The sequence below is a fragment of the Chrysemys picta genome, chromosome 3 (assembly GCF_011386835.1).
Source record: "Chrysemys picta bellii isolate R12L10 chromosome 3, ASM1138683v2, whole genome shotgun sequence".
In the NCBI taxonomy this organism is placed as follows: Eukaryota; Metazoa; Chordata; order Testudines; family Emydidae; genus Chrysemys; species Chrysemys picta.
The window spans coordinates 90,090,688-90,108,593 of record NC_088793.1 but is presented as its reverse complement, the minus strand read 5'-3'; the positions used below and the strand labels follow the sequence as shown (position 1 = coordinate 90,108,593).

The following is a 17,906-nucleotide window of genomic DNA, read 5'->3' as shown; positions in this document are numbered from 1 at the left end:
GAGTCGGCACCTATGATGGCCGGCACCAGAATGCCGCCCCTAGAAATGTGCCGCCCCAAACACCTGCTTGTTTTGCTGATGCCGGCCCTGGGAGAGGGGATGGGAGCCAGACCAGATCAGTAGAACAGGTCAGCCACCGACTCACCACTTGCCTCCTCAGCCCCCCTCACCCAGCTCGCCTACTCACCCCCCCGCTACTGCCTGCTCGCTTGCCTCCTCGGCGCCCCACCTCTCCGGCTCGCCGGTTCACCTGCCCCCCCGCCACTGCCCGCCCACTCGCCTTCTCAGCCCTCCACCCACCCAGCTCGCCTACTCATTCCCCGCCACTGCCCGCCCGCTCGCCTACTCAGCCCCCCCTCCCTCACCTGCCGCTTGCCTACTCACCCCCCCGCGGGCCACACAATGAGCCCATCTACTCAACCCCCGTGGGCCGCACAGTGAGCCCACGTGGGCCACATGCGGCCCCCGGGCCGCATGTTGTGCAGGCCTGGTCTATATCAACCCATTTTTTTACTAATCCTACAATTGCTTGAAGTCACTAACTTCTCCACAAAAAAACCCAAATAGATGTTAGTACTAGATCTTACATGTGTATTATACTCTTGGATATAATATAATGGATGGGGAAAAGGGACTAAAATGTGAATGCAGAATAGAAATTTCCTTGCCTTGATTACAATGAATATATTTACTGAAAACAGAACAGATGAGTGGAGGAAATTTACCTGTTGTTAAGAGTCTGATTTAAAAACGGTTCAGCTATGCAGAAATATGATCTCTTTCATGATTGGGGCGATTGATGGTAAGAGGGGGAGGGATAGCTCAGTGGTTTGAGCATTGGCCTGCTAACCCCAGGGTTGTGAGTTCAATCTTTGAGGGGGCCACTGAGGGATCTGGGGCAAAATCAGTACTTGGTCTAGGCAATGGGCTGGACTCAATAACCTTTCAAGGTCCCTTCCAGTTCTAGGAGATAGGATATCTCCATTAATTTAATTTATAAGATGCTACATAAAAGCCTGCCAGTCACCCAAGGGAAAAGATCTTGATGGCTGCTTTGGGTTCAGTTTTTACAATATTTCTAAAAATTCTGGAGAAGGGAAAATGTGGTTGTGACCCATGTTCTGAATTCAAAATCCTTATGAGAAATCACAGGGCTATGTGATTAATGCACTTATTATGAACCTCGGTACCACAGTCACCTCACCTGTACTCTGACTGCTAATTCATCTCACCGCAGACTTATTCTAACTTTCCAACATTTTAGCAGCTGCAGACACTCAATAAAATCAGCCTGCCACAAAAATATTTCTTTTCTCTCTATATGTGGCATTTCCTCTCACCCCTTCAGTTTTCCACTGGACCAAGGCCAACAACAGACAAGATTCTACATTCCTGCACCAGTGACATGTTTAAGTCCCAACATTGCAGAACCCTCCAGAAGCAGAAATGGGAGCTTTCTAGCATTACAAAGGAAGGATTCCCAGACTTCCAATGGGAGAAAAAATAATGACAATGCATTATTTAAATTAAATAGCCACCTTATGATATTTTCTTTATTTAAATGATATGGCATGCTATATGTTGTATACAAAGAACTATTGCATTTGTTGACATTGAACAAATCATCTAATCAAAATCTGTGCTGAATTCTTTATAGTGTTGGGGCCTGATCCAAAGCCCATTGAAGTCAACTGAAAGATTCCCTTTGACTTCAGTGAGGTTTGGATTAGGAGTCTGAAGCACAGAAGAACTTTCTTTCCACCTTTCTTGAGCAAGCATATAGTTGGGAATGATGGTGTGCCGTGACAGTTTTAGTATGGCATGATGCAGCAACTCATTTGCATGCCGTCAGCAGTCCAAAATGGCATCCTCCATGCAGTATGACCTCACATACATGGTATGTGCAAGGTCACGCTGTGCAGAGGATGCCATTTTGGGGCTGGACCGGAATCATCCCACAGGTTGGATTTGGGCTGCCAGTTGAATGGCGCACAGCCGGTTGGGCATGCAATGTGTGTGTTACACTCATAGATGGCATGCCACTGGTTGGGAGAGAAATAAAGAATGGAGAAAGAGAGGCCACTATCAGCAAAATATAAAGATTAAAACTGTTAAAATTAAATCACATTAGCAAAATATTTAAAAAGGCTGAACATGGCTATTAGCTATACTATTTCCCGCCCATCTACAAAGTCCAGCATTGTCTCTCTTTCCTCACTGATGTCTTTCTTGCCATCTTCGACCAGTCTATGAAGGGTGCTGTAGTGCTGCTCACTGCTGTTGAAAGAGTAGAGTTGAGAAGCGTCTTCCCAGGCCCGGAAGGTTGGCATGGGAAAGGCATCCGGTTCTTTGTTCTCAAAAAAGCTCGTCAGGTTTCGTTCACTGAGTTTGGTAGCATATAGCTGGAAAAGTTGTTCCAGTTGTTCTCTCTCCTTCTCTATGTAGATCCTCCAGAACTTCATTTGAAGGTGGCTGATTTTAGATTGACACCTGGCACAACAGGTGGTTAACAGAGACAAAAGAGCTGTAGTGACTATGATGCACCATCCTAGAACCTGGAAAAGAAAATAAACAGGCCATGCACGTCAAAAAAACCTGAATCTAAATTTCACTTAGATCAGGAATAACTGAGTCACAGTTCTTTGTGTTGAGGATACAGTTTTCTTTTCCCAGCCACAGTGTGGATCTCTTAGCCATAAGTGTAGATCAATATTGCATATTTCTGTTTATTCATTTTGTACCCAAAACTCCCACTGATGTCAACAGGAGTTCTGTATTTGGAGCAAAAACAATAAAATATGCCATAAGTGAGGATCAAGAATACTGAATACCCTACATTTTGTATTTTGCCACAGATTTGTGTGGTTTTTAAATTATATTATTTATTTGTATTACTGTTGTGCCTAGAGGTCCCTACTGAGATAAGGGTTTCATTGAGAAAAGTGCTGTATATGGACATAGTAAGAGACAGTCCTTGCCTCAAACAACTTACAGTCTAAATATGGGGGGAGGGATAGCTCAGTGGTTTGAGCATTGGCCTGCTAAACCCAGGGTTGTGAGTTCAATCCTTGAGGGGGCCACTTAGGGATCTGGGGCAAAATCAGTACTTGGTCCTGCTAGTGAAGGCAGGGGGCTGGACTCAATGACCTTTCAGGGTCCCTTCCAGTTCTAGGAGATAGGTATATCTCCATATATTATTATTATAAATAGAGAAGACAGATAAAGGGTGGGAGAAAGGAACTCTTTTACCAGTGGGGAACTGACACACAGAACGATGAAGTGACTTGTCAACAATTACAGGAAGTGAATCCAGATCATCCAAGTTCACTGCCTTAACCACAAGACCATCCTGTGTCTTTTATAGTTTTCTTAATTGACTGGTAGAAAACCCAAGAAAAGTCAAAATGATCAGTCAAAGCATTTTAAAAATGCACAGCATGAGTTTAAAAATGAAGCTTCCTTCCAGCAGGAATGGTGTCTTATTTATATAAATCCGTCTCGCCAAATAGGTTAGAGAAGATGATATCAAGGTCTCAGCTGCGCAGATTCATCACAGAAATATATAGGTGTATACTATGTTTGAAATTGCTCAGTATGTTTCATCACACCAAGGAAAATGTAGGTAGGTAGAAGAGGGTAAATTGGCACTAGAGCTGGGTGGGTAACCGCTTTCCTGTCCCACGAGAATTTTTGAGATTTCAAAAAGTGATCCACCAGCCCACACAAACATACCCCAGCTTTTCCAAATTGAAATGCTCAGCTGACAGAATTCCATTGTGCAAAAATGTGTGTTTTCATAAATTTGAAGACCTCAAATGTTGCTGTAAAATGGAATTATCATTCTCCAGAGAGCTCTAATAGTGATGATATGGAGCTCTGGAACCTGTCATGTACAAATAATTACCAGGTAAAATCTGTATTTACCTGAGAGAAATATATAAACAATTTACTCATAGAAATGTGTGAAACAGAGAATCATAGAATTATAGAATATCAGGGTTGGAAGGGACCTCAGGAGGTCATCTAGTCCAACCCCCTGCTCAAAGCAGGACCAGCCAGGACTTTATCAAGCCTGACCTTAAAAACCTCTAAGGAAGGAGATTCCACCACCTCCCTAGGTAACCCATTCCAGTGCTTCACAACCCTCCTAGTGAAAAAGTTTTTCCTAATATCCAACCTAAACCTTCCCCACTGCAACTTGAGACCATTGCTCCTTGTTCTGTCATCTGCTACCACTGAGATCAGTCTAGATCCATCCTCTTTGGAACCCCCTTTCAGGTAGTTGAAAGCAGCTATCAAATCCCCCCTCATTCTTCTCTTCTGCAGACTAAACAATCCCAGTTCCCTCAACCTCTCCTCATAAGTCATGTGCTCCAGCCCCCTAATCATTTTTGTTGTCCTCCGCTGGATTCTTTCCAATTTTTCCACATTCTTCTTGTAGTGTGGGGCCCAAAACTGGACACAGTACTCCAGATGAGGCCTCACCAATGTCGAATAGAGGGGAATGATCACGTCCTTCGATGAACCAGAATGCTGATGAACCATTTGTTTTTTTATTGACTAAAAAATTTGAGGGGAGGTGTTTAAAGAACAGCCTCGTTTTGCTTATTTTCAAATCACGCTTGTGCTAGCTGGCAGAATTTGTGACATGAACTTTTCCCCATATAATCCATCCTTTTAGCACTTCAGTGCTTCCATCTGACATGGGGAACTCTGTGCTTCTATGATCTAGCTGCTCATGCTCAATTAGCTAGCCAGATGACTTTCACTGTTTCCCACATATGCAACTTAAGACCAATAGACACACATCCAAGCTTCAGAGGGGTAGCCGTGTTAGTCTGAATCTGTAAAAAGCAACAGAGGGTCCTGTGGCACCTTTAAGGCTAGGTCTACACTACCCGCCTGAATCGGCGGGTAGAAATCGATCTCTCGAGGATCGAATTATCGCGTCTCGTCGGGACACGACAATCGATCCCCGAATCGACGCGCTTACTCCACCAGCGGAGGTAGGAGTAAGCGCCGTCGACGGGAAGCCGCGGAGGTCGATTTTGCCGCCGTCCTCACAGCGGGGTATGTCGGCTCCGATACGTCGAATTCAGCTACGCTATTCGCATAGCTGAATTTGCGTATCTTAAATCGACGCCCCCCCTCCCCCCCATAGTGAAGACCTGCCCTAAGACTAACAGAAGTATTGGAGCATAAGCTTTCATGGGTGAATGCCCACTTCATCAGACGCAAGACTGATGAAGTGGGCATTCACCCACGAAAGCTTATGCTCCAATACTTCTGTTAGTCTTAAAGGTGCCACAGGACCCTCTGTTGCTTTTTACATCCAAGCTTTTAATTCTAATTTTCTGGACACTGATTTTTGTGAACAATAAAATAATCCCTGCACTGTTTGTAACCCATATATTGCAGGATTCTTCCAGTGCATGAGGACCTGAAAATTAAACTGTCTCCAGCATTGGCAACTGTTATAGATTGATGTGACTGTTGTATAATGATAATTTTCTGACTCTGCAGGATATTTCTTCTGCTTGGGATGCAGTAACGTGGGATGCATCTTTCACTCATTTCCTTTCTCTTTTTAATTTCTTTAGTTCTTTTTCGCTGAGTTTCCTTATATCACAAAGCAATGAACAAATATAAAATAGAATTGTGGGATCTGAGTGAGTAATATGGCTTTACCTTTGTATGTTTTTTGTTCTTTCATTGTAACTGTTATAGTTCTATTTTCCTTCATATAATAAAAACACTTCGTATAAAAGTGAAACTAACTAGTCCATTTTTATTATCTGAGATGAGAGAAATGCAAAATGAAATAAGCCTTATAAACTGTTCACAGGAAATCAGCTGTTTAAAAATAGTTTTGGTTTTAATAATCTAAGATGCTATTTGTAACAGAGTTAAAAATCTGTAATTGATTTTTTTTTAAATCTGATAGTATCCCCCCCCCTTTTTTTACTTTTTAATTACTTTTTAATTACTTCAGCCTTCTCTACCAATGCAATATATTCTTCTCCCAAGAGTCACTCTCTTCCACTAAAGAAACAAACTTTCTGATTCCAATTTTTTTACTCGTGTTGATTTCAGTGATCTACTTGAGAAGTAAGACATTACTCAACTTGAGCAAGTGTAGAGAATCTGCCCCTCACCAATTCTATATTGTTTTGTTGCACAGTACAGGCATTCTGATTTTAAATTACTATGTTAGCACCTGATGTTAGGATCTCGTGCTGATAAATCAAAGGAATAATACAAAACTTTATTCTAAATAACAAAGCAGTTATTCTGTATTTCTTACCTGAGACTGTGCTTGAAGTGTCAGTTTTAATTCCTCACTCTCTGAAGAGGACATGGTGGTTTTGCCACAAGCTACTTTGTTCAGCTCTTCCCAGCACCTGACAGATTTGTTATTGCAGAGCGTGTTTAAGTACCCTGGATATTTCAAACCACTCATGGCACATTCATAAAAAGTTCCATTGAGCAAAGCCACAGAAAGCCACATCACAGGAGCTATCAGAACATTTAAGGTGATTTGTCCAAAGACATAAAAGAAACTGCAGCTGTTCCCTTTGGGGAATATTTTCCTGGGATTCAGACAGCAGCCTGTGAAAAGTTTCCACATCCTGCTATTCATGAAATACCCAATAACTAGCAACACCCAGGCTGGGGCAAAGAGAAATACCAAACCATAGATGAAGTTTTCATTGCTGCAGGGACACTTGAAAGCAACAAGAGAAAATAAACGTTCGCTTCCCACTGTCAGTAGAGCCATAAAACTGTAACCAATGGCAGTTTTCCGATTAATAAGGAATTTCAGAATGGTCTGGATACCGTCCATGTTTGATGTCCACAAAAGAGACAAAAATGAGGCTTTGTTTATTGTGCAGCAGTTTATAGCAATGTATGAGGGAGGAGCTCTTGAGAAGAAAAATACCCAGCTAGAGTCTGGTTTAGTGCAGCCTAGATAAAGTGATGATGTCATTGTAGATCCTTCCTCACAAATATATGGGACTAGCTACTGGCAAAGCAGATTTTGCATATCTACAGTATTAATCTGTATTGTAACCTGCAATATAGACAATGCTCTGTTGTCAAATAAAATCACAATTTCAGTTATCATTCCTGTTATTTGACTGTAGCTTCACATGAGAAGGAAACAGAAATACATACGAGATGATCATGGGAATTCTTGAGCGATGATCATCAATGTTTACAGAAATATACTTAAAAGTCCTGGACCCGATTTGGATCTCACATATATTAGCGTAAATGAAGTGTGACTCTGCTGAAGCCAGTGGAGTGACCCCAGAGTAAAACCACTGTATGTGGAGGGAATCAGTGCCCCCCCATCCCCCATTATATTATTTGGAATCCAATATAGGTCCAGATTCTCTGCTGTGTCTAGCTTATGTGGGGTACAGCAGAGTGGGAAGCTGTCAGGGAGCCAGTCATAGCTCCCTGATTCTCTGTCTGGCCTCAGCCCTTACTTCTATTCTCACTGGTAAACCGAACAATAGAATGTAGCATCTAAAAGCTTCTAGCCTGTTTTACACACAAATAGTTTCAAGTGGCACATTTTTTGTCCCTTTACAGGTTGCTTTCAAGATGTACCTTGGGGTTACCCCTAGTGTGAGCTGCAGTAACACAGCAGAAAATGAATTCTTCTTAATGCTGGACAAGAACCCTTTAGTGGACTTTGTGGAGGAGCTCCCAGCAGGACGATGTTCACTTTGCTACTGTAACCTCCTGTGTGGTGTTATTAGAGGAGCCCTGGAAATGGTAAAGAACTGAACACTGAATTTTCTTATCTCTGTTGTTACCTATAGATATAGGAAAGAGGAACCACTGGATAAGTAAATGTAATATCACTTATAAATATTTAATCTCAGTATCAGACTTAGGGCTTGTCTATACTTACCGTGCTGGTTCGGCGGCAGGCAATCGAACTTCTGGGTTCGATTTATCGCGTCTAGTCTGGACGCGATAAATCGAACTCAGAAGTGCTCCCTGTCGACTCCAGTAATCCTGCTCGCCGCGAGGAGTACGCGGAGTCGACAGGGGAGCCTGCCTGCCGGGTCTGGACGGCGGTAAGTTCGAACTAAGGTACGTCGACTTCAGCTACGTTATTCACATGGCTGAAGTTGCGTACCTTAGTTCGATTTGGGGGGTTAGTGTAGACCAAGCCTTAGGCTGGGTCTACACTACCCGCCTGAATCGGTGGGTAGAAATCGACCTCTCGGGGATCGATTTATCGCGTCCCATCGGGACGCGACAATCGATCCCCGAATCGACGCTCTTACTCCACCAGCGGAGGTGGGAGTAAGCGCCGTTGACGGGAAGCCACAGAGGTCGATTTTGCCACCGTCCCTGCAGCGGGGTAAGTCGGCTGCGATACGTCGAATTCAGCTATGCTATTCGCGTAGCTGAATTTGCGTAACTTAAATCGACCCCCCCCCCCGTAGTGTAGATGTAGCCTTAGCAATAGCAATTCCTGCACCCCACCAAATATACCAAGTGAAATTCTGCTCTCAGTTTACACCACAGTAAATTCAGAATTACTCTCTCCAAATAAATGGAGTTACTCCATTGTCACACTGGTGTAACAGAAGAATTTGGCTCAGTATAATAATAGAATTAAGTTATGGTACATCAAAGAACATTATCTATTTTATTTTCAAATCTCAGCTTTTACAAAAGCTGAAACAGAACAAGTCATAACTCACATCATTTTGAACTTGCAGGGCCAAATTCAACTCTGGTATCACTTTATTGAAGACAGTAGAACTGCACCAAGGATGAATTTTGTCCACAATCTTCTTTCCTACAAACAATATCTAATTTGCCACACAATATATATTTCCTAGGTACTATAAGAATACAGTTTTGTGTACAGGGCTGTAAATCAATCTCAAGATTCTGATATCATTTTATAAGGGTATTAATAGAAGTGTTATCTCACTATGGGGGAAAATTTGAGATCACAATATGAAGCTCATTTGTTTTATGTTTTATGTCCTCAGATAAAAGCAAAACACCATTCTGACATTAAGTACTACTAACCAAAATACTGGCTTATTGTTAGCAGAATGAAATTTGTATACATGCCTCAATTCATAAGAAGGCTATATTTTTAAGGCTCTTTATAGAATTCTTTTATAGTGAAACTTTAGAAAGAGGCCCCTCTTGTGGTGGGAAAAATTACTTTAAATGAAGTGACCTGGCCTGTTTCTCTCCAGGTTCACTTAGCAGCAGAAGTTACCTTCGTTCAAGACAGACTGAAGGGTGACGATGTGACGGAAATAGGAATTACATTTTTAAAGAAGCTCGAAGACAAAAAGCACAAAAGAAAGAAGTGAAGCTGATAGAAGGAATCCTCTCTAACTTACAGTTTGCCCATTTTTACCTATTTAGGAAGAAAATCCATATGGTGGCAATGGCTTCATTGATTCAGGTACAGTTACATCTTAGAGTGGTAAAGACAGTCAGCGCATATACTCAAAATGTACTGTCACTACCTTGCAGAATTCAACATACATTCTTAAAAAGGACCAGTCCTTTACTCCTTTCACAGGGAAAATCCCATTGATTTCATCAGAAGTGTGTGACTGGGCCCCAAATCTCCATCCTAATTCCTGTTCTTTTTCATTAGAAATGTGATTGTATTTTCCAGTTTGCTCATTAGTGATGCTTCAAAGACATAAAGAACTGTGTTTGTATTGATATGCTTTTCATTCTAGCCCTTATGATTGTGAACAAGACATTGTTTTGCTATAAATTGTGCAGTTTCTCCTTCCAATGCATCTTCCTTTGTTTCACTTGTGACTACGGTTTTTCCTTCATTTTGCCCAATCTGCTCCCACTAAAATCAAACAGAGATGTGATTACACTGGGATCAGGTTTTCTGTAGGTAAACATGACAACATGCAGTTTTGTTCAGGTGCATATAGCAGACCTGGAGAATTTTTCTAAATAATGGAATATGGATGCTGTTTGAGATTAAGCACCTTGTGCAGCTTTAACTTGCGTGTTCTTCTTGAGAATATATAGATTGTTAGCAAACTGAAAAAGCATGATGTAATATAATGCACAGTCATCTTAAATATGAGCTTCACCCAAGCAAACTGTAATAAAACATGCAAACACTATTGTGTCACCAATTCTTCTCTGTCGAGGTACTTACATGGCCCACATCACGTCAGTTTCTGAGTACCTCGCAATCTTTACTTGATTTTATCCTCACAAAATCCTAGTGAGGTGTGGAGGTACTGACCCCATTTTACACATGGGAAATTGAGGCACAGGGTAGATTAAGTGTTTTACCAAAGTAACACAGGAAATCTGTGGCAGAGCTTGGAATTTAGCCCAGGTCTTGAGTCCTGGTCCATTGGCCTACCCACTAGACCATCCTTTCTTAGCCTCCCTCTGGGAGCCAGAATTCCCTATTTTTATTACAATGCAAAATAATCAATATTAATCAATCAATACAAATGCTGCCCATAGTAAACATATGACCTGTTACTGAAACCCTTGACCTTCATCTCCCTTTCCCGCCTTCTTTTGTCTGTTAGGTTCCAATCCTGCAAAGTGATGTGAATGGGTCGATCTCTATGTTTGTGCAGGGCCCTGGACTTAAATGGCAGGGACTATTGGTGACATCCTGACCACACTGAAGTCAATGGAAGTTTTGCCACCGACTTAAATGGGGCCAAGATTTCATGTCATGTCACCAAATCTTCTAAAAATTGTTAGAAATGACCGAGCTTGTGTTTGCTGTAGGGCTCAATGTAGGAAAGTAAGGAGCTTCCACTTTACGCCTTGATTCAGCAAAACACTCAATTACTAGTGTATCCCCACTGAAGTTCTTCCCCATCAACTTATTCACAGTACATTTCAAAAAGCCAGTACACACACACACACACTTTGGTTTCAGTTTTCATTTTTTCCCTCATTACACAGAGTATGTCCATTATGTGCTAAGGCAGGACAAAGCAAAGCACAAAAAATATTGATGCATAATTTAAAAAGGAGAAAAGTATCCATTCGAGTTCACATTTCATAAAGGATGACATTCTTCTTTGTGCTGAGGGTCAGCTCAAAGCCTGTACATTGATTAATTTAGTGGGACTTTAGTGGTGCAGAGCTTAGGTCTCATGTAGAGTGTGAAAAAAATATTTACAGGTTCAAAAGAGGGAAAAGGCCATTTCCTTTAAAAATCCCAGAGTATCAAAATTCAGCTAACCCCAGTCTGCTGGATCCTCAGCCCAGTGAATTCAATGGAATATTTGCCATGGACATCAGTGGTGAAGGATCAAGCCCAATGTACACTGACTGCACACTCCACACTTACAACACTTTAACTCCTTTCAAGATGTATGCAGAAGCATACAAGGTAGGTAATAAAGTACAGCACATTCAAATTAGTAAGCGCTGGTCTCAGTACCAAGCATAACGAAGCTGAACAGTATCAAATTCTACTGTTTCACTGGTTTTCTTTCTGTTGCATACCCAATTCTAGGAAAGAAGAACAATGACAGAATTTCATTTATGCAAAACAGGAACAGTAAGGGTGTATTTGTTTTGTTTAAATAACATGAGCAAAGTAGACACATATGAGAGAAGAGGGACTACTGGGAAGCTATTTGGTTAGTCTGTGTGGGACAATGTATCTCATGGAACTACATTGAGTCCTGGGTTGTGCTATTAGAGCTCAGAAGACATTTGCCATCTTGCCTGAGGAGGTGCTATAGAAGTTTGGTGAGAGAGAGAAATTATGGCAGCAAACAGGTCATTACCAGAAAAACAGAAATGAAGAATGAAAAGTGAAAAATGTAGTGAGTTAACAAATTATAATGCTAATGAAAGCTGACATTAGCTAAACTGTTTCTCCTTCACCTAAGTTTACCATTGTGTCTTGTGTCTCATTGGAATCATTTTCTTTCATGCTGTCTTCCACTAGTTTATGGAGTGTGCTGAAGATCTGCTGGTTAATGTTGAAAGAGTCCAAAGCAGAAGCTTCTTCCCAGGCCCTTAAACTTGGCATGGGAAAGGGTTCCAGTTTCTTATTCTCAAAAAAGCTTTTCAGGTTTCTTTCGCTCAATTTGGTGGCATAGTCCTCAAAATATTTTTCAAATTGTTCCTTCTCCTTCTCAGTGTAGATCTTCCAAAACCTTTTTTGGAGATGGCTGGTATTAGATTGGCAGTGACCATAACAAGTGATCAACAAAGACAGAAAAGCAGCAGTAACTATCACACACCACCCTACGACCTGTTAAAGAAAGGATAATTTGATATTGAAGCACAAAAGAAAGGCTACAATAAAAAAGCTGATTGGAAACTCAAATTAGATTGAGAATAACTAGTGTTATTCTGGTTCTTACAGTTGCATTGAGACTGTGTTCTTTAAATGCTCAGTATAAAAACCTTGAAAAGTGATAATAAAATACAAGATTTTGAAAATAAAGTGATCCACCAAGTGTCAATTCTATTCACAAGCAGAGGCCCTGAATTCCTAAGGACTGTCACTAGAGGCAGAGATTAAATTGGATGTCATTTTCAGGATCATATGATCTACACAGCTACGTAAAAAATATTTTTTTGTATACTGCACCTTTACATTTTGAACAGCTCTAACCAAAAATTAAGTCTCAGCACTTTAAAAATACGGATTATGGACTTGATCTACAGCCCACTGAAGTCAATAGAAAGACTCCCATTGACTTTAATGGGCTTTGGATCAGGCCCTATTAGTATAAATCCAGAATACATGTAATAAATCTTACTGTCTGAAGTATTAATGAATGTTTATGACGCACTATTATATATTTTAGAATGATTATTGTATGTATACATGAACTAACTGAATGTTTGTCTACATTACTAAATGGTTGAAAGTGAAGTACGCAATTTAAAATGATTGCTGGGGTACTTCATATCTTGCTATAAAAAAGAGAAAGTCTAAATGAGGCCTATTCAAAGGAATGAGCCCTCTAACAAGGTACAAATATGTTTTTCTTCCTAATTTTAAACTCAATAAAGCTTTATTCCAAAAGAATTGTCTCCTGGTGTTTAACATTGTTGTTCTACTGTTGCCTTCAGGGTCAGCCCAAGGCTTGCACAAATCCTGGAGGCCGTACACTTTGGAGGAGCCTTGTTGTATTATGAACTCCCCTAAAAAATGACCAACCACTGTCCCAAAACCCTTCAAGATGAACGGAAGGAGCTTTTCCCTTCCCAATCTTCGAAACCCTGCCTACCATTCCTTTACTTTGATTAAACCTTTTGCTCAGCCCTCTTCCCAGAAACGTCAAGCAACCTGAATGCTCTAGCCACATTGCTAAAATTCTCCCACCTCCCTCTGTTGGCAAATATCCTATCAAGCCCTTCTGAGCTGCCAAACCCTTCCACACCTTGGTGTGCTATGCTGCTTACAGAAATCTGCCTGAGGCACTGGATATTTCACTTCTCAGACACTCCCACAAAACACAGTCTGAATCCTGCTTGCATTGCAATGAAATATATATTTTAATTTTTTTAAAATTATAGTTAAACTCTCGGGACACTTGATTTTAGGGCCTCATGATAAAAAAAAAAGGACACCACAAAGCATGATTGAATTAAAATGATATCTTACCTGAGATTCCGCTTGAAGTGTTAGTAGGATCTCCTCAGTCTCCCAAGAGGACAGGGAAGTTTGGCCACATGCTACTTTGGGAAGCTCTTCCAAGCACTTGTTGGATTTATTGTGGCAAAGCATCTCCAGGTACTTCAGATTTTTTGAGCCACTCATGGCACATTCATAAAAAGTCCCATTGAGCAAAACCACAGAAAGCCACATCACGGGGGCTACAAAAGCCTTTAAGGTGATCTGGCCAAAGGCATGAAAAAAATGGCAGCTCTTCCCTTTGGGAAATAGTTTCCTGGGGTTCACACAACAGCCTGTGAAGAGCTGCCAGGTACTGCCATTCAGTGCAAACCCAACAAATAGTAGTACCAAGGCTGGGACAAAGAGATACACCAGCCCATAGGTGTAGTTTTTGTTGCTGCAAGGACACTTAAAAGCAGAAAGAGAAAATAAATGCTCACTTCCCACTGTTAGCAGTCCCATCAAACTGTAACCAATTGCTTTCTTTTGGCTACTGAGGAATTTGAAAACTGTTTGGGAGATACCCATGTTTGAACTATGAACCCCACAAAACAGGAGAAAAGTGAGGCATCATCAGTGGGACAAGTGCTATTTCTAGCACTTGTTTGGGTGGAGCTTTCTATTAAGGAAAAAAACAAGTCTCTCTGGTTTGGGGCAGCTCAGATGAAGTGAACAGTCATTCGTCATCATTAATAAATCTTTCTTCAAATGGCACACAAACAGCGGGCTCTTCCTTAGTCAGTGGGCAAATAGACCAATCCTGCCCCAGGCTCAGTTTTGTCCTGTGCAATTTATAGTTGTCCACTAGTTCTGGCTATTTCCTTTGGATCACACTGAGCTTAGTGACTATGGAGAAGTTATATTTGTCATAGAATATTTTTCTCATTTAAAATAGCTATGAAATAATAAATAATAATTAATAGAAAACCTGGTCGTTGAAATGACCCCTTCTGCAATGGAGTCTTCTACTCACCACTCGGCTGTCCCTCCTCGTAGCTCATCTGGGGAGTTAGCTCACTACTGTTCGCACCCCAATCAGCCCGTTGCCTCAGTCACTTGCTCTGCAGCATCTCTCTCCCTAGTCAGGAGCTGCAGCGTCTCTCCTTCCTGGCTTAGCCCTCTTGCCATGTCACAATCATCCTCTGTTTCCAGGGTCTCATCAGAATCTCTTTCCACAAAGTCTCAGGCAGACTCCATATCCATGCACTAACTGTGCCACTCCTGCAGTGGCTGGTAGGGGAACCTAGACCCAACTTCTACTCTGGGTTCCAGTTCAAGGACCCTCAAACCAGCAGTTCAAGTCTATACTTTCTTAGACTTTCCTGCTCCTTCCCTGGACCGCTTCTTACACTGCCCTTTTTTCAGGCTTCTAGTCTCCACCTTGTACCAGAGTTTATGACTTCAGGCTCACCTCACTGCCACCCCCTCTATCCTCAGCTCCTAGGCTTTATAGAAGCCCCCCTGCCTGTTCCTGCCCAGGGAAGCTTCATTCTCAATTACTATCATTGCCCCTTAGCTCCCCAGCAGGTGCAGCCTATGGCTAGTTGGTCTCTCTTAACTCCTTCAGCACTAGTGTGGGGTGAACATCCCATCACACCCTCCCAGTCTTGCATTGATCCTGAATGTATGACCACTACAAAATTTTCATTTAACCAGCATGCTGTGAATGTGTGCTGTGTATCACACAAACACAAGCGGTGCTGACATTTTATCACACGTAAGACACATCCTGATGATACGGCAGAAGGACGCTATGACAGAATGGAGAATTTTGGGGTGACATGACTTTGACCTCCCCGACAGACATGTGACAGGATTGTTACTACTGTTGTTATCGACTGTCTACTTTAATCCCTAGAGTTGTAGCTGTTACAGCCTCGTAGATCTGGATACTTCAGTGCTCAGCCTGACACCTCCACTTTGCTCAGTCGTCCAAGTGATTTTTTTTCAGGCATGAAAGTCCTGTCCACACACGCGCTTGAAGCTGAGTTTGAAATTATAGTTGTAAAACAGCTTGTGCTCACAGTCTGTGAAGTTACATGGTGTGTTAGAGCAGTGCTCAGAAACCACTCTACAGGGTATCTATCCTAAAGACTATCCCCTCCTCTTCTCCCCTATTTAGCATCCTAGCTCCACCTTCTGGACATCAGCCATTGTACTATTTCAGTGGTGACGGAGGCAGGTTTGGGGCTAACTTATTTATTTAACCAACAATAAGAAATAACTTTCAAGTGAAGCATAATGCTGCTGCTGCTGTATGCTCTGCCTCTGTGTCTGCAAGGTCCCTGTCTGAGGGTCAGTCTAAGAAAGTCAATGGAATGGGCTTGTCTTCAGTACCACTGTCACGCTGTCTGGAGTAGCTCACAACTGAGAGAGCCAAGCTCAGGTCATATTGTCAGGCAATAGGGCAAACACCCAAACTGGTGGTATATTCTATCATTTGATTTCACCACGCCAGTAACCACTGTTCCCTCCTGGATCACTATAGCAGTCTTACCATGGAGTCACAAAGAGTCCTGCTTAGGCTCTCCAGTGCATCTTTCCATCTAGCCAAACTGGACTAGGTGATGAAAAGTTATTAAAAGCAAGAATCACCACTCATTAGGTTGCTTCCAACCCCCTAGGGCCAGTCACTTACCCCAGGTCAATGGATACTCTTGACCTCTCACCAAAGACAATGTTGTAGTCAATTTCTCTAGTAAACTAACTAAAGATTTATTAGCTAAGAAAAAGAAATGAGAATTATTGAGAGGTTAAAGCAGGTAAAATACATTACAGGTGAGTGAGAATTTGTAAATCAAAATGATTAGCAGAGGTGTAGTAATCTGTTGGTTTTCCATAAATCTGTCAGGACTAGCAGCTTTGGGGATCTCTGTCTTGTATCTGGAACACCCCCTGAAAGTGTCCAAACAGCTCAGAGATACAGAATCACTCCCAGAGTTCATTCTTATAACTGTCTTCCCCAGAAAGCAGTCTGTCATGTGTTCCCATTATATCAAGGGTCTGTAGATTTCCCATTGCTGAACGCAACGACCCATGCTTTTAAATTAGAATGCTTGTCATTTACAGTTCAAAGGCTTCAATCCTGGTTGTAGGGCAATTCGATTACAGAGATTACATTTAATTCAATTACATACACAATGCATTTAGCTACAGCCATCCAGGCAATCTTTCATTAGTTTTCCTGAACAATAAAATAGCTGGAAACAATCCTTCATTAGTTTTCATGCAGTTTTACACATTAAGTAAATTCTTGTCTAAACACTAATACATCCTTTGATCTAGGGCTAATTAAGTACAGGGGGAGATATATATATATATACACACACATTAAACTTTAATGTAATAAAATCCAACAGGTTATAGATAAATGAAGACAATACCATCACATTTCCTTTGAATTATGTTAACACACAAGTGAATTGGCCTGATCACATTACAATGCCTTTTGAGACTCCTTTGATTTCTCTTAACATGCAAGTGAATTAGCTTGGTCTGAGCTGGCAACCTGTTAGACAGCATCACAACAACATTACTCTTTTTGAAGTGAAGAATCAAGTGAGCTGATGTCCAGAGCACTCTCCTTCTGTAAGCTGGCTCTCTCCATTGTTGGTGTGTCTCATTTTATACCACAGGGAACAAAGTTCCTCACACCAACACACAGAAATGTCTGAACATTTAGTCTCTCCACATGCATAAATAATGATACGTTGTGCTTACATATTGCGTTTCATCCAAGGATTTCAAAGCACTTTATAAGCAATCATTAATAATCTTTATCAACCGCATGGGATCCATATAGTTATGTGAGATAGATACAGTTAATTCCTCCAGTTATAATGATGGGGAAAACTTTCCTACTTTAACAATGGGAACAAAGGAGCTAAATCACCTACCCCCAGGTCACTGACAAGACCCAGTAAGGGAACCTAAGAGTTTTGATTCTTATTTATTATTATTATTTGTATTGCAGTATAGTTTGGAAGCCCCAGTCTGTGATTGTGTGAGGCCCCATATACACATATAACCAAAAGGCAGTTCTTGCCCCAGTGATCTTACAACTTGAGTATTAAAATGAGAATCTAGGTAAGACAAGACAACTTACTGTAATTTTCTGTTCTAACCACTCCATTCCTCAGAAACACGGAGGAAAATCAGTGCACATCATCACTGAAATATCTGCACCCTATTAAATGCTTAAAAGGGAAGATTAGTCTGTGAAACTACATACCAGTGTCAAACACAATCGGTTGTTTCC

At 41.4% G+C, this 17,906-nt stretch overlaps 3 protein-coding genes across 5 annotated transcripts in view; 1 reads left to right on the top strand and 2 right to left on the bottom strand.

Moving 5' to 3' along the window:
• TRAPPC3L (trafficking protein particle complex subunit 3L) overlaps positions 1–13,054 on the top strand; it is a 55,339-nt gene extending 42,285 nt beyond the window's left edge. For all 3 annotated transcript variants that reach the window (XM_065588379.1, XM_065588380.1, XM_065588378.1), the window contains exons 5-6: positions 7,600–7,785; positions 9,243–13,054. In XM_065588379.1, coding sequence (XP_065444451.1) covers positions 7,600–7,785; positions 9,243–9,362 — 306 coding nt within the window. In that variant the 3' untranslated portion in view covers positions 9,363–13,054. The remainder of the gene's footprint in view (positions 1–7,599; positions 7,786–9,242) is intronic.
• Positions 1,521–6,934, bottom strand: CALHM5 (calcium homeostasis modulator family member 5). Its single transcript, XM_005314054.4, has 2 exons — positions 6,305–6,934; positions 1,521–2,555 (listed from the first exon to the last, which is right to left on the bottom strand). The coding sequence occupies exons 1-2, from the start codon at positions 6,842–6,844 to the stop codon at positions 2,166–2,168; spliced, it is 930 nt and encodes a 309-aa protein (XP_005314111.1). The 5' UTR covers positions 6,845–6,934; the 3' UTR covers positions 1,521–2,165.
• Positions 11,449–14,176, bottom strand: LOC101934219 (calcium homeostasis modulator protein 5-like). The gene is made up of 2 exons (XM_005314052.4): positions 13,637–14,176; positions 11,449–12,271 (listed from the first exon to the last, which is right to left on the bottom strand). The coding sequence occupies exons 1-2, from the start codon at positions 14,174–14,176 to the stop codon at positions 11,879–11,881; spliced, it is 933 nt and encodes a 310-aa protein (XP_005314109.1). The 3' UTR covers positions 11,449–11,878.
• Positions 14,177–17,906: the final 3,730 nt, after the last annotated feature.

Bases quoted from the DNA above. Each gene is read 5' to 3' on its own strand.
- LOC101934219 (XM_005314052.4), bottom strand. From the start codon at position 14,176: ATGGGTATCTCCCAAACAGTTTTCAAATTCCTCAGTAGCCAAAAGAAA. The intron at 12,272-13,636 runs GTAAGATATCAT...TTTCTTTAACAG, and splicing joins CACTTCAAGCGGAATCTCAG to GTCGTAGGGTGGTGTGTGAT.
- CALHM5 (XM_005314054.4), bottom strand. From the start codon at position 6,844: ATGGACGGTATCCAGACCATTCTGAAATTCCTTATTAATCGGAAAACT. The intron at 2,556-6,304 runs GTAAGAAATACA...TTTCTTTTCCAG, and splicing joins CACTTCAAGCACAGTCTCAG to GTTCTAGGATGGTGCATCAT.